At 42.8% G+C, this 15,515-nt stretch overlaps 1 protein-coding gene across 5 annotated transcripts in view; it reads right to left on the bottom strand.

Annotated features, from left to right (window-relative positions):
- Nucleotides 1-15,515, bottom strand: part of Kif16b (kinesin family member 16B) — a 264,942-nt gene that overhangs the window by 102,473 nt on the left and 146,954 nt on the right. For all 5 annotated transcript variants that reach the window (XM_041670255.1, XM_041670256.1, XM_041670252.1 and 2 more), the window contains 2 exons: nt 8,713-8,795; nt 6,606-6,694 (listed from right to left, as the gene is read on the bottom strand). In XM_041670255.1, coding sequence (XP_041526189.1) covers nt 6,606-6,694; nt 8,713-8,795 — 172 coding nt within the window. The remainder of the gene's footprint in view (nt 1-6,605; nt 6,695-8,712; nt 8,796-15,515) is intronic.

The following is a 15,515-nucleotide window of genomic DNA, read 5'->3' as shown; positions in this document are numbered from 1 at the left end:
ACACTACAGGCATCTGGAAACCACCAAAAGACACATCCCAGAGCCTCTCTGCTGCCCCAGACCTCTAGATCGGCAAAAAGTTACTTCCTCTGTGCAGGATTTGAAACTGAGTAAGGTATGCAGGGCCTTCAAGAGGGCCAGGCACTAGAAGAAATTGGAAAGAGAAGGTATGTATAGAATGTCTGCCCAAGGAAAAAAGGCAAAATTTCAACTCAAAAGGAGCTGGGCAGAAGCCCCTGATTCCCAGATAAGATTACAAGGAAACTAAGCAGAGGAAGCAGATGGAAGGGCTTTACATAAACTTTCATAGGTATGGGGCAAGTTTGTTTTATCCAATCAGGCCAAGGGTTCAGAGCGAAGAGTGAGAGAGAAGACCACACTGCAGAGCAAAGTCTTGGATGACAGTGATAGATAGCACTTGGAAGTAGGTCACTTTGTGAAAGCCAGGCCTGATGCTAGGAAGAAGGGCTCACCAAGAAGGGCTCAAGGAACCTAATGCAGAGTACCCTCAGGTCCAGGTGGGGTAGAAGTCTAGAGCCCTCTTCCCCAGAGAGGAGCCAGGAAGCCTACAGAGCAATCCCAGGAGAGCCCAAGGGTAGCATGTGCAAGACAACACCAAGGTTCTGTGGTTCCTGCTGACTTTACAAGCACTGTCTGCACTTAATAAATCATACCGCAAGGGGACTGAGCCTGAGCCTATCCTCACCATTCAAGGTAGGGCCAGTGAGAGGCTCTCAAACACAAGGCACATGAATGAGTAAACACCCATTTTTATTCATCATTTTCATTTCATTAATAGCACAAGCGAGGCTGAGTGCTTCTGATAGGCCATACAAACACTGCTGCCATGAGAGCTTTCCCCATGGGGAGTCTGACTGCTGACAGAAGTCTCAAACCCACAGCCACTCACAGAAGAAGTTCAAGGCCTGGGGCCCAGTTACTCAACACTGCTCTTATTATTTGCAGTGGCTTTTGACAACCTGGCCCTCCTCTTATGTTTGTATTTCAGCGAAATAACATCCAACCAAAGATTAATGCCTCAAAGTGAAGTCAACATAGTTTCCTTCATAAAGTCCACAGAGTTAAACTGCCAGGACCCACAGCTGCCTGCCTCGCTTGTTTCTAGCCTACCTTTCCTCTAGGTTCCTTGTCCTACTGCCTCATTCCAAGCCCTTGCCTCCAGCATCCTGACAGCCCCTTCTCGACTGTTGTCATTACTCAGCCTTCGGAGTGACTCCTTCCAGTGCAAATATGAGCAAACTCCTCCTTGAACATGAACACTTTCTGGACTCAGCACTGGTTGGGTTTTAACATGTGAAATGAGCTGGCTGTAATCACTGGGAAACCCTTTCATATTAGAGACACAGCCACCACCTATTTACAGAACTAGGGGTGTTATTCCTTCTTCCTCTATTTCTAAACACTTTTTCCCCCAAATTGGATAATCTTCAGAAAACAAGGGGATAAGACAGAGTGATGACAAGCCACAGGAAGACAGCTCCTTGGATCCACCAGGATGACTACTGTCAAATACAGAAACCCTCGCGGTTGGGTGACCTCCCTCACTGGTAAGAATATGAGGACGGCAGAGCCACATGACAAGCAGACGAGCCCTCACTGTAACGTTTAGAAGAGCTCAAATCAAAGGCTCGAGCAGACATCTGCACACTGCTGTTCATGTCCTATTCCAACAGCTAACAGAAGAAACAGCCACTGCCCCATGTCCATTAACAGAGGAGTGGATGAAGGAAATATGAGAAACATGTACACAGGACTGCTACTCAACTGGAAAACAAGGAATTCTGATGTAACGGTAAAACCTGAAGAAATCTGCTAAGTGAAATAAACCAAACACAAATGGAAAAATGCTCTGACCCCACATGTAAGACATGAACATATAAAGAAGTAAAATTCATGGAAACAAACAAAGAATAACAAAAACAGAAAATGAGTTGTGAACAGAAAGGCATTATTTCAAGAACACAGCGCTGCATCTTATAAGATGAAGAATGTTCTAGAGGTTGGCTACACGGTAAAAACAATGCACTTTCCTACACAGTGTACTTAAAATGGCTATGATGGTAAAACATAGTAAGTCTCTTTTACCACAGCTACACATAAAAGTAGTTACCAAACATAAAAAGTAGTTATTGAACACGAGTACATAGAGAGTAAGTCATGCTTGTACACTGGAATACAGACTTTAACTATACATTCTAGATTAGCTGTTTGTTTTGTTTTGAGATAGGAGATTGTATAGCCCAGGCTGGTTTTGAACTTATTACATAGCTGAGGCTGGCCCTAAACTCCTGATTCTCCTGCATCTATCTCTCAGTGCTGAGACTGAGGACATACATTATCTACATGGCTCTGAGGAAGCTTTTTTAAAAGGCTAATCAGAATTTACAGATGTAATTTTCACATACAACACTACATTCATACTTTAGGAACCAGAGCTGCAATTTATACTCCAAATTCATCCTGACAAACACAGAAATACAACCCCCCAAAAGCCACTCTGTAAGTGCTTGTGAGCTTCCAGGGACCTCTCCCTCCTGCTGGGCCTCACCCTGCTGACTCCTCTTATGGCCTTCTCTTAGTGTGACTCCCTCTGCCCTGCTCTCCTTTGGAAGCCCTATACTTCCTGCAGTGGAGCTCCTCAGCTAGTGACATCTCTCTCCTGCAAACACTTCAGGGCCCAGCCAGGACACACTTCACCTGGAAATCACGGAGTAAAACCTCTGGCACAAAGTCAGGGCAATGATCTGAGTCTTTGGAAGGTGGGTGATGAGGACTAAGTCTCCAGTTAGCATTCACTGCCTCTTTCTTCTCCAAGCAGGGCCTTGTTACAGGCTGGGAACATTATGACCTCAGTTACAGAGGAGAAAGTATACTTAAGACTCCTTGCAATCCTGCTGTCCACTCTATGACAAGAACTCTGGTCACTTAGTCCAGGGTGTAAGCTTCTGTGCCATTGAGAATGAGCTAGACTACACAAGAAACCGGCACCAACGCAAGGAAATAACATTCCATTTCCAAAAAGAAGACAAATGGTTCTCATGAATCAAACTTATATAGATTCCAAGAAACTGGCTATAGGTGACTTCAACCCTAACAAAGATTGCTGTTGGAAGTCACAGGGCCTCTGTTTTTTTGTCAACCAACACATTAGGGCATGGCTACCCAATGGGGGTGTGGCACTAGAAAGTGATCCCTTCTTGATACTTCCTGCCACATCAGTCCTTTTCACCAGATCCCAGAGAAAACTGCAGACACAGCTGCCTTCTACTCGGAACTGCATGCTGTCTTACACTCATTTTACATGCATTCACATAACAAGCCCGTGTTCCTAGACTCTCCACAGAGAGCTGGAAGCCGAGTACTTAAGCTGTCAGCACACAGCAGATCCTCTCAGTACCCACTGCTCAGAGGGAGCATCACAGCCTGAGGTTCCATCTGAGAAATGAACATGCTCGGAGTCCAAGCTGTGGATTATGTGGAATTAAACAACTCTTTAATGAGGGCCCATGTACTAAACATATTTCTTTCAATGTTCTTCTTCCTTAATTTATGCTGAGAGTATTATACCTGCAACATTAAAAAAAAAAGATGGTAAAAACAGCATGGCTATAGCCTTAATTATGCTTCCATTTTGCCCACTTGCTAGAGCCAACAATTTCATAATGAGGTATCTGCCTTCCCATAAGTCAGAGTAGGCAATTTTTTTTCAATTATATTTTAATTCATGGGTAATCACTCTTTGCAGCAGGTAGCAAGTGCAGCAGACTGGAAACCAGGGAGAAGGAAGGTATAATGAAGTATTAAATAATTTTCTTTGAATTTGTACCAACAAATGTTACATGAATATGTCTGTTTTCAGAAGCCAGGTGAAGGGGCTGCATCATGCTCATATCAGAGGATGCATCTAGAAGCCACCAGCTGTAATTCAGCTACAACATCTTGCTCCTCAGTTGGGTTTCTCGACTGCCTTTGCTCACTTTCCTACTTTATCATAAAGCATTCTCCTCCTCTACCACCTTTTGTCAAGAATCATGACATGACCTTGAGGCTATTTAAGTAACTGCATCATCTCTGGGATTGTAACACTTTGCACACTATGTCTTATCTAAATAATTATAATGCTCATGCCTAGAAAAATTCATAAAAAAAACAAAATAAAAAATCCCTAGAGGACTCAGATGTCTTACTAAATGAGACATATTCAATCTGAAACTATTTGCTAAGTTATTGATAACCAGGATATATGTATGACACTGTGAAATAAACTAAGTAAAGACCTTTGAGATCACAAAGTTTCCAACTTAACAAGAAAGACACTTATGGAAACAGAATTCTTATCACCTGTACACTTGTAATCAATCATCTTCCTTGTCTGGCCCATTGTAAGAAAGGGTACAACATCTGCCCCACATGTTCACAACCGAAACCTGGAAATTTGGTCTTTACCCCCTACTTCCTTGATCTCATTTTTCTATCGCTATGGCTTAAGCCCAGACACATGCCACCATTATCTTCCATATGGTCTAAACACACAGCTTCCTTCACAATATCCTGATTCTACACTACAATTCCCACAGTCAGTGCTTTTGGGATTACTGTCCCAGCCAACGGCTTCTAATGTTTACCAACATTCTCAGAGGACACTCTCACTGCAGTGCCCCACACAGGCCCACACCGGCTACCACTGACAGCCCTCACCTCCCAGGAACGTACGAGTTTGTCCAAGCTGACCTTCAACACCTTGCGCCACCCTTCTTCCTATATTCCACTTATTCTGGTCCGCCTTCCATTTCTGCTTCTGCAGCATTTTGGTTCCCTTCTCTTTCCCCGAATGTGTTTCTTTCCCCGTGTCTTATTAGTGTCATTTTCACTCCACTCGAGTCTGAGATCTCCTACTCCGAAGTCCTCCCTGAGCACTCCTGCTGAACACTGCCCTAAAAGCATCACATGCCATTTCTCCCTCACTCCTCTGATCTTCCAGTCACCCACAGGCTCATTATCTCCTCCAACTGGCATGGACATCGAACACTGCCAATACTAAAGGCCCCTGTCCTAGGGTCTGATTGATAGCAAGTTCTGAGAAGAGGTTTGCTGAAGGGCGGGATTGTCTCCACAAAGAATGATAAAATAGTGATGACAGACATGCAGCAATGTGCACTGGACAGGGACATTTTATTTTGATGAGAGCTGGGAATAGCGTGCAAAATGGGTTCATCTGTATGGTGCCTTCTTTGCAAAGCACACGGCAGGAAAAACAAATACCAAACCCTGGACCAAGCAAAGAAACAGCTCCTATGGCACAGTTATTTTATATGTAGCTAAGTCAGAGCCACAAACTGAAGGCCCAAAACTTGCAGAGGGATGTAGTGAGATGTCCCAGGCTGCGCGGAGGGGGATACGCCAGGATGCGCGGAGGTGTGCTGCGATGGACAGGTGGTGGGGATGCTGATTGACCATAAGGAATCAATGAAGTAACATTTTACTGGTAGACACAGTGAGTCAGAAGAGTTGTGAGGATGTAAATTGCCTTAAGTAACACGGGATCTGGGCTTTAGCCTGCTGGTCTCCAACAGGAACAAGGTAGAGATGTGATTCAAGGTGCTTCCCAGGACAATGAGGCAACAATTTCTCATAGACATCTACTTTCCACCACGGAGAGTAATAACTGGATCAGGGCAGTTCCAGGCCTTGGCTATGAAACTGGGTTAGGATTAGAACTGAGAGCAAGGCTCAGCAGGACCTGGACACCACCAAAGCTCTAATTCATAAACACATGCACATGTAAACTGAGGCTATCATGACTCAGAACTGAGAGGACAGAGGTCACTCAGCACCATGCCTGCCCCAAGTAAATGCTGAAAAAGGACAGCTCCAGAAGACGTCTATGAGTTCATTTCACTCACTCAGCTCATTAGCTTATGTGACATTCTCTTGGAAGGAAGCATGAAGATAGTGGGACCTTAAAAGTGGGGAGTACCCAAAGGCCTTCTCATCTGGCTTTGTGTTTCCAGACATTTTCATTATCACTGTCATCTTACTGATGAAGTCACCAAGGACTTGAGCACTTAGGCTAAGAACTCAAGGTCACCCAGCCGCTAAACTATTTAAAATACTCTCTTTTGTGTCTTCAGCCATCCCCTGATGTCTGAAAGTAGTGAAGATAATTCTCTGGGCTATGGAATGCCCGAGGATCAAGGCTGCTCCTGTTATTACAGATAATTTATAAAAACAAGATAAAAGCATTTAAGCCAAAGGGATCATGCACTGGGCAATCAAAGTGCCAACTTAAAATATTAGACAGTTATGAAAATGATAATGAAGCTTGTAACCATCTTTGCTAATGCTTATTATGTTGTTAAGCAAAAACTCAGAGAACATAATCCCATTTGCACTGTGATTAGAACTAAGTACAATTATGTATATACAGCACTGGCTGGAAAGAAACTTGGAAAATGGCTCTGGGTGATGTGCTGAGGAGGTGCCCTTGCCCAAGCTTTATTACCATCAAGTGACTATAATGTAGTTGGCACCATAAATACCATCAGAGTACAAATCATGGGGAAGAGACATTGCTGTTCACTCACCCAGGATTATATAACATGACTGCAGACAGGTTCTCACACGACTTGGAGAGGTCGGTCATAGACAAGCTGAAGGAGGACAGAAGGCCACTCTAAGAGCAGACACAGGACAGAGTGGTTACCTTAGTGGATATGAGACGATCAGTGCTCAGCATCCATTGCCTTCCGCTAGTGACGGCAATGAGATGCATACACTCATGTGAATGCTAATACCTTGCAGATGAGGGCTAGTTGGACCCTTATACACCAGAAACCACCTTTTAAAAAGAAAATGTATTTATTTATTTATTTTACAGCCTGGTCTCTGTTTCCCCTCCCTCCTCTCCTCCCAGTGCCTACTCCCACCCACCTACCCCCCAATTCACTTCTTCATTTCTGTTCGGGAAAGGGCATGTCTTTCATGACAAAACATGACATATCAAGATGCAGTAAGATAAGCACCCCCACATGTATTAAGGCTGGGTTCCAAAAGTCAGTAAAAGAGTCAGAGACAGTCCCTGTTCCCACTGTTAGGAATCGCACAAGAAGACCAAACTACACAACTGTCACATGTATGCAGAGTGCCTAGGTCAGTCCCAAGCAGGCTCCCTGGTTATTAGTTCAATCCCTATAAGCCCCCTATGAGCCTGAGTTAATTGATTCTATGGGGTTTTTTTGTTTGTTTGTTTGTTTGTTGTTTCATTTGTTTGTTTTGTGATATCTTTGACCCCTCAGTCTCCTACAATTCTTTCTTCCCCAATTCTGCAAGATTTCCTGAACTCCACCTAATGTTTGGTTGTACGTCTTCGTCTGTTTCCATCAGTTGCTAGATGAAGACTCTCTGATGACAATTGGGCTAAGAACCAATTTGGTCACAGGAGATGGCCAGTTCATGCTCATATTGCTCTTGCTAGGAGTCTTAGCTGGGGTCATCCTTGTAGATTCCTTTGTGCCAGATTTAACCTGCCCCCCAAATGTGTCCCTTTATTCACTAGGCATTCCATAGCTCAGAAAGCATCCTAGCTACACTGCATTGAGGTTTGGGTAGATGCTAGAAATTGTAGCTCTGCTGCCCTCAACATTCACATTTACTGAATGACAGAGATAAAGGGATAGGCGAGGGGAGGCTGAAAAGGTAAGAATTGGTCTATCTGCTTCCCAGGAAAGCTATTGGCAGACATGTTTCCACCGTATCTCTCTGGAACCATGTCTAAAAGGTACTGTCTAGAGTGGCCTTGGGTTGGAATGAGCAAGAATATTTATTGGCTGGATCATCAATCAGCTGTGGATTAGGCTGAGGGGTGTAACTTTGCTCTCATATTCCACCAGAGGACCTGGCAGCCTTGGGCAGCCCTTATATTGAAAGGAGAGGCATGAGATGTTATATCATTTTTTGGTTAGAACAAAGGTCTCAAGCTTGTGGGTCAGGACTGTCTTGGTTGCCTCCCTCCTGCCCTTACAGACTGTTTTGGACAGTCTGTCTTAGTCTAATTTCCCGTTTAGTTATGTAAATTGGGGTGGTAACAGCTACTGTACAGATAACAAGGCAGTCTCTGCATAAGTTGAACACAGTTTGCAGCTCATGAAAATGCAAGCTGTAGTTTTTACTGTTTTCAGCAGTCTAGGGAGAAGCCATGGTGCAGACTTCTTTCCTTCCCATTCAGTGGTCCTCTCTGTGGGCTGCAGCCTTCCTCCACTACTATGTATTATAAGACCTGTGAATGGTCCCATCCAACCAAGCCCATCTCTCTCAATGGTCCTAAACTCACCCCATTCCATCTCCTGCCCAAATGAAAAACACCATTTACTATGGTGGACTTACAATAAGAGCTATTCAGTGCTATGTTTCTTAGACAGATTCTGGTAAACGCAAGTCACACCTCAATATCACACAAAGTATGGCTCTTCTATGTATGCATAGACTAGCAAGAAGGGTCTAAAAGGAACAGCTTTTTCTTGTGAGCTCTGGACTCTAGTTGCTGGCTCTCCTACTCCATCATCTGTCAGGAAACAACTGCCTGGAACTGACCTGGCTACAGAGCTTCCTTTCCACAGGTTTTAGTCCCAGAAAGTAAAGTGCTAGGACCTAGGAGAGGCCCCACCCCACTTGGGGTCAGCCCAATGCCCTCACCTTCCTCTTCTCCCTGAGCTTGGCAGCTTCCTTTGGATGGTTAAAGCGGAACATGTTGGTTCTTCCCAAGAGTATCACAGCACCTGGAATACACAAAAACAAAGCAATGGATGGACAGCAATATGATGTCAGTGGTAGGCAGTGAGGTCAGCTGGCAACAGCAGAGCACAGACTTATCCTTCCAGTGCATTAGAGAATAATAAGGGGAGGCTTCAGTTTCAAAGGCCCACCTATGGAAGCAAGTTTTAAACCTGCATGTATTTTTGTTTTTACAGATGGGTGTAAAATATATTCAAAATAACTTAGGCAGAAGTGATGAATCTAAGCATTATAACCCATTATGAGATTTTAAACTTAATATGCAGATAATTAGACTTACGATTATTTGGAGGAAAAAACCCTCCAGGTATCTAAAGAGATGTATCATCAAGCAAAACATGTGATTTCAAATGTAGGAAATGTTTATTAATGCTTACAAAAGGAGACACTCAAAGACAAGCAGTTTCAAAAGAAACACAGTGGAACTGGCAGAGAACAAGCTCCTATTGCTAACCCCTGCCAGTACCTGATGTGGAAGAAACTGCATACATAAATATATACATGTCTATTCTCAAGAAAGTATGCTGCTTCCTCTCACAAACCCTGTTAAAATTTAGATGTCTGTATTAGGTACTGGAACAAAATCCTCATTCAGTACCAAGTGCCCATGAACAAGAGAAGTCAAGGCCAATGACTAAGAATACTATGAATGACCAAGGAAGAGGGGTCAGCAAAAATAAGCAAATAGTTTCTGAAGTCAGACTTGTCCAGATCCAGTGCATTGGCTATGGAAGGTAGTGAACTCCCTGGCCTTACAGGCATTTAAGAGAAGATATGCCATACATATTCTGTGGTCTCTTCCATACGGAGCACTTTGTCACTTTACGATAGTTTTAGTTCTGTGACAGGCAATACTTATGTTCTCGAGTCAGTCATCAAGAGAAATGACTGTGACAGTACAGCACCAAGTGGAGAATAGAGGAGCTAAAGACCAGAAGACAGCAAAAAGTAGAGCATGGGGTACCACAGGGAAAGCTTGGGTCACCGATGGGAGGCTACCTAGCTATGTTCAGAACATAAAAATTCAAATCCAATCCATACAAAAGATTTTTTTTAAACAACAGCAAAGACAAGCACATGTTGTGTGGATCTGGAAAGCTGAGAAAAAGATTGACCACCATTCACCATTGAGTGGACAGTGATAAAAAAGCCAACCCATAAATTTGGTATTTCCCAGAGAAAAATTCAAAAACAAAATTACTAATTGTTAGTAGTTAAAAACTTAAAAGATTTCAGAGGTATCTGTGGAGGTTTGAAAGAAAATGGCCGCCAAAAGGAGTGGCGCTATTGGGAGGTGTGCCTTGGCTGGAGTAGTTGTGGCCTTTTTAGAGAAGTCTGTCACTGTGGAGATGGGCTTTGAGGCCTCATATATGCTCAAGCTATAACCGATGTCTCAGACCACTTCCTGTTGCCTGATTATCAACATGTAGCAGCTCCTTCTCCAGCATTATATCTGCCTGTATGCTGCCTTGTTTCCTGCCATAACAGTAATGGATTAAACCTCTGCACTGTAAGCAAGCTACCACAATTAATTTTTTTCTAATATGAGTTGCCATGGTCATGGTGTCTTTTCACAGCAATAGAAACCCTAACTAAGACAGTATCTTTCTACCATTCCCTGAAACCTCAGAAGATACAGTTTGTTGAGAGGACAGTACCACCAGATCCTTAATGCCCCTTGGTGCAAGTCCTGGAGCTGCTGATGGCTGATGTACCCTCTAACTGAGCACAAACAGTGACCTCTTGCTTGGGTGTGGTCTTTGCCTAGAGTCAGAAAGCATCTCCTCACCCAGCCTCAGCTATTACCTAGTCAGTATAGTATCTTAGATGAATCAGAGGAGTTTCAAATCCATACAGTTAACCACTGACTGACTGACTGGTTTAGACACAAGGCATAGGGAGAAACTGAAGAACTGGTTTCAATGGAACTCATTGTTTCACAGGAAATGGAGCCAACATGAAGAGAAGAATTTTGGGAGATTCACGAAAGCAGCAGATCTTTGTCTCGCTAACAATTGGTTTACTATCCTCATATAAATTCACACTTGTGTCTCTGTCACTTTGGAAAGGCAACTTCACTATAATTAAGAAAGGTGTTTTCCACTTTTCCACTGTTAAGACTCAGAGCTGTGTCTCTTGCAGAAAGTTGTAATCTAAGCAGTCATGTCTAGGATGTAGGCACTTTTAATACTCTTCAGCTATATTAGAGATTAATAAGGCGATCAAATTCCAGGTGTTAATTACACCTAACCCAACTCTTTTTCCCTTCTATTAATCAAATGCCTAGCTAAGCAAGTTGAAAATTGCTAAAATATGTTAATGGAAAAATAGAATAGTAACTCAGAGACATTATTTCAACTCATATTGAGTCACTGAAAATAATCCAGCCACCTATGTTACTTGCATGAAATATACAGCTAAAAGCCCTTTATGAACTTAAGAAAGAAAGTAAAATTATCCACAATTCATTTCCATTTTGATGTGTGTCAAGTAAGTGCCTGGCATTTGTAATGGTCTCCATTAACAGTTGTCTCCTCTTCTTCCTTCTACTGTTCATTTTCACCCAAGAAACACTGAATCAAAAATATGCACAAAAGCTTATGTGATACTGCTTTTAATTTGTATAGCTACAAATACTTTGTGAGCACTGACATGCTAGTCATCATGATAAACACTGGGGATACAGAGATAGAGAGGGCTAACTATGCCTTGCCCTTACAGAGCTTAAACAGTTAACAAGATAGGGGTAAATGAGTGAGAAGTTTCAACAAAGGAAAAATACACCTCCTTCAAAAAAGCCATACCTTCTAATACTGCCACTGACTATGGGTCTATGGGTGGTGAGTGACAATTGTCTATATTCTGTCAATTTCGTTTTAAATAAACGCTGATTGGCCAGTAGCCAGGCAGGAAGTATAGGCAGGACAACCAAACAGGAAGTAGAAGTGGATCAATGAGAACAAGAGAATTTTAGGAAGGAGGAAGCCCATTCCTCTGCAGTCCTACCCAGACACGGAAGAAGCAAGATGTGACTACACCTTGCTGAAAAAGGTACTGAGCCATGTGGCTAACATATACTAGAATAATGGGCTAATGTAAGTTATAAGAGTTAAGATAAAGCCTGAGCTAATGGGCCAATCAGTTTATGATTAATGTAGACCTCTGTGCAATTTCTTTGGGACTTAATAACTGTGGGAACCAACAGAACAGAAACCTCAGACAACGTGGGGACCATTTTCATCTATCTATCTATCTATCTATCTATCTACCTACCTACCTATCTAGAGTTTTCTTTACTAAATGAAGTCACTGCTGTGGAAATGTCACTCAAGTAAAGAAGAGGAAGAAAAGAAGGGAAGGGAGGGGAAAAGGGAAGGGAGGGGAAAAGGGCAGGGCAGGGCAGGGCAGGGCAGGGCAGAGAAGAGAAGAGAAGAGAAGAGAAGAGAAGAGAAGAGAAGAGAAGAGAAGAGTCTTGGAGGAAAGCTGGCTTTTAACAGCCTCGTAGAGAAGGTGACCTTGGAGAGGGAAGAAACAGAACTAAGGAGAAGACACCAGTAGAGAATGCCGCCAGAGATGCTAAATGGAAACCAGAGATTACCAGTGGGTGCTGCCTCAAGGAGAGCTGTGTAGGTGAGAAAGCAAGAAAGGAGGAGCTGGAAAGAAAAGGGAGCTGTAAAATACACAAATATAATTTGTATGACGGTGCTTTACAGACCCCTATGGCCGGAAAGTCAGGCTGCAGAAGAGACAGCAAGATGAACATGAAACCCAGTGACAGAACGACTGGGACCTCCCATGCCCCGTCAGGGCTATATATGCCAAAACTGAGCTAGGAGTAGGCATGGCTAGATCTCCCAGACAAAACAAATAATCCAAGAAGGGTCTTAATAGAAGGTGGGGTTTTGAGTCTCAGATCTGTTTTGGTTCTGTAGATGCACCCTCCCCTACCCGTTAAAGGTACCTTTATCTTTCATAAAGAGTCTATTTTTATCATTGTCCACATATCCCTTGGTTCAGTTCTTTGTTCCCAGACACACGAACCTCAGTTGGTGCCCTTTGAACTCAGATCATACCTATGACATGTTAATAAACAGAGGGTGAAAAGAATTTAGTGGCATAGTTAGCTGTAATTTATGAAAGAGGAAATTCATGTATATACTTAGCAATAAGCCAGCTAAAGGAAAAGGGTAACTTGGTGGGTGGATAGACAAACAAATGAAACTGGTTAGTGACATAATATCTAAGTGAGGGCTGGGAATAGGGGTCAATGAGTAAAATGATCACTATGCAAGCATTGGGCCCTGAGCTTAGATCACCAGCATCCAGGTAAAAATCTAAGTCAGCTGGTACACCTGTAACCCAGAACAGGGTGAGGGTGTGGAGGAAGGTGGACTGGGGACAAATCACTAATATCTAGGTTTACTGAGAGACACTAGCTCAAAACAGAAGGTTCAGAAGCTACTGAGGAAGACATCTGACAAAAACCTCTAGCCTACACACCCATACCCTGATGGAGGAAAATCATTGGCTAATAAAGGAACTGCCCTGGCCCATTTTATTGGTTAGAGGATAGGAGGGAGGAGTAAACAGAACAAAATGCTGGGAGGAAGAGGAAGTGAGCTCAGAGACTTGACAGCTCTCCTCTAGGGAGCAGACGCCTGAGAGAGACACCATGCCCCGCTCCCGGCATGAAGCTCCGACCCAGGATGGACTAGGCTAGAATCTTCCCGGTAAGACCGGTTCTCACAGATTATTAGAGATGGGTTGATCGGGATGTGAGAATTAGCCTGTAAGTGCTAGAGCTAAAGGGCCAAGCAGTGCTTAAAAGAATACAGTGTCTGTGTAATTATTTTGGGGCATAAGCTAGCCGAGCAGGCGGCCGGGGTGCTGGGAACGCAGCCCCGCCGCCCCTATTACCACAATACCCCACCCCGAAACTCCCCACACATCCCGAGAGAGAGTCTATCGGTGAGACCAAGGAGGAGCTATGACTGAATCTCTTTGGAATTCAATGTTCTCATCTGCTCAGCAACTGGAAAATTCCTAAGGTTCCTTCTCGACCTTAAGTTCTTTTTAACTGTCAATGACTTCTTGCTTGAGGTTAATGTGATTAATCACAGCAGATGGACTTTCTGTGATACACTTAATTTGTAATTTTGAGAGCATGTCTAAACCTCGCTGAAATATATGATGGCTTCACTGAGATTACTTCAGAGCTTGTTAAATATCCAAGACAGACAAATTCCAGACGGTCTTAAAAGGGAATGGAGGAGGAAATGACATTGTAAAATGGGAGACAAAGCCTTTTGTTTAAAAAATATAAAAAGATTCCTTTATTTAAATCTCTGTGAATGAGAGATACAAATGATGATTTCATAAGAGATTTTCTAATTTTAGTATGTAAAGTAAGCTGAAAAAACAAGAATATATGTATTGCTAGTGATTTCTAGGGGAAGAAAGGGACAATACTTAAGACTACAAGTAATTACCCCCCTCCTTTGATCTTAATGAGATTTTCTAATTCTGCTACTACATGAATAAATTAACTTACTTTTCCATTAAATGTTGTCATGTGAATATTTTAGAGGTGACTGTATAAAGGATGCTGTTCTGAGTTATAGCTGATACAAACACAGGAGACAACTATGTTCCCCAAAGTGCCTGGTCCAAGATAACAGGAGCTTAAAGGCTTGAGACAATAGAAACAGGATTCTGCTTCAGGGCTCCTCATTTTACATTTTAATTATTTCATCACCCTTCACGAACCCAGCACACACAGGGGCTGCATTCCTAAAGGACACTTGGTGGGAGAGAGGTTTCATTTGAGTTATGACAGGTGGAGGATCCAGACTCAGAAAATATCAGACGCTGCCTTGAAAGGTGGCTGAACAAGAATCTTGGGTAAAGAAGGACAAGGATATTCTCATTTTGTTGCCTGATTCCAGGAGAAGCTGTTTATAAGAACCGTCTCTGTGATTTGAAATAGCTTAAAAACCTTAGATTGAAATGAATTGCAATGTTAGCATCATTTTGGAGCCATGATAGAATCTAATCTTCCATAACATGAATCATTACATAAGAACAGATTAAGTTGTATGTTCTAGGGCTTTCTACTCTTTAAATGACTATTACTTAAGGCATAGGAGTTACAGTAATTCTGTTTCAAAATGGCTTTGGCAAGCTAGATGTGAAAGATTAAGAGTTATAGGGAATAAATGACTTTGTGCAGATTCTAAACGAATTCAGAAAAGACATGAAGATGCCATTGAAAGGCTTGGGCATGAGTGCCAGGCACTGGGCATCAATGCGATACTGGAGCAGATGTCACCATCAAAGCATGTCATCTGATCACTGCTTTTTGTGGGGACAAATGTATATGGCACCTTATCAAAGACCAACCAGGGCCCTGACATCCCCCTTATCAGTGCTCACATTTCAGACAATGAGTTATAACTTCCTGCATTGGATAAATCACTTTACCCCTCGTTTATTCTCAGTAAAATGAAAATTTGTAAGCTTAGATTCTGGGCCTCTAGAGAAGAAAGGAAATTGATTTTCAATCTTTACTATTGATGTACCCAGTCAAATAACCATCAAGGGTGATTTGAAGATCTGTGTATGAACTGAGTGCAGAGCTTTTAAATCTTCAGGATGCACCAGTCCACCCCTCCCCGTAAAATCTTAGACGAGTGCCTGAGTGAGTC

The sequence above is a fragment of the Microtus oregoni genome, unplaced genomic scaffold, assembly GCF_018167655.1.
Source record: "Microtus oregoni isolate MIOR12 unplaced genomic scaffold, Mior012 000020F_ref0000438, whole genome shotgun sequence".
Classification (NCBI taxonomy): Eukaryota; Metazoa; Chordata; class Mammalia; order Rodentia; family Cricetidae; genus Microtus; species Microtus oregoni.
This window is presented reverse-complemented; position numbering and strand designations above follow the sequence as displayed.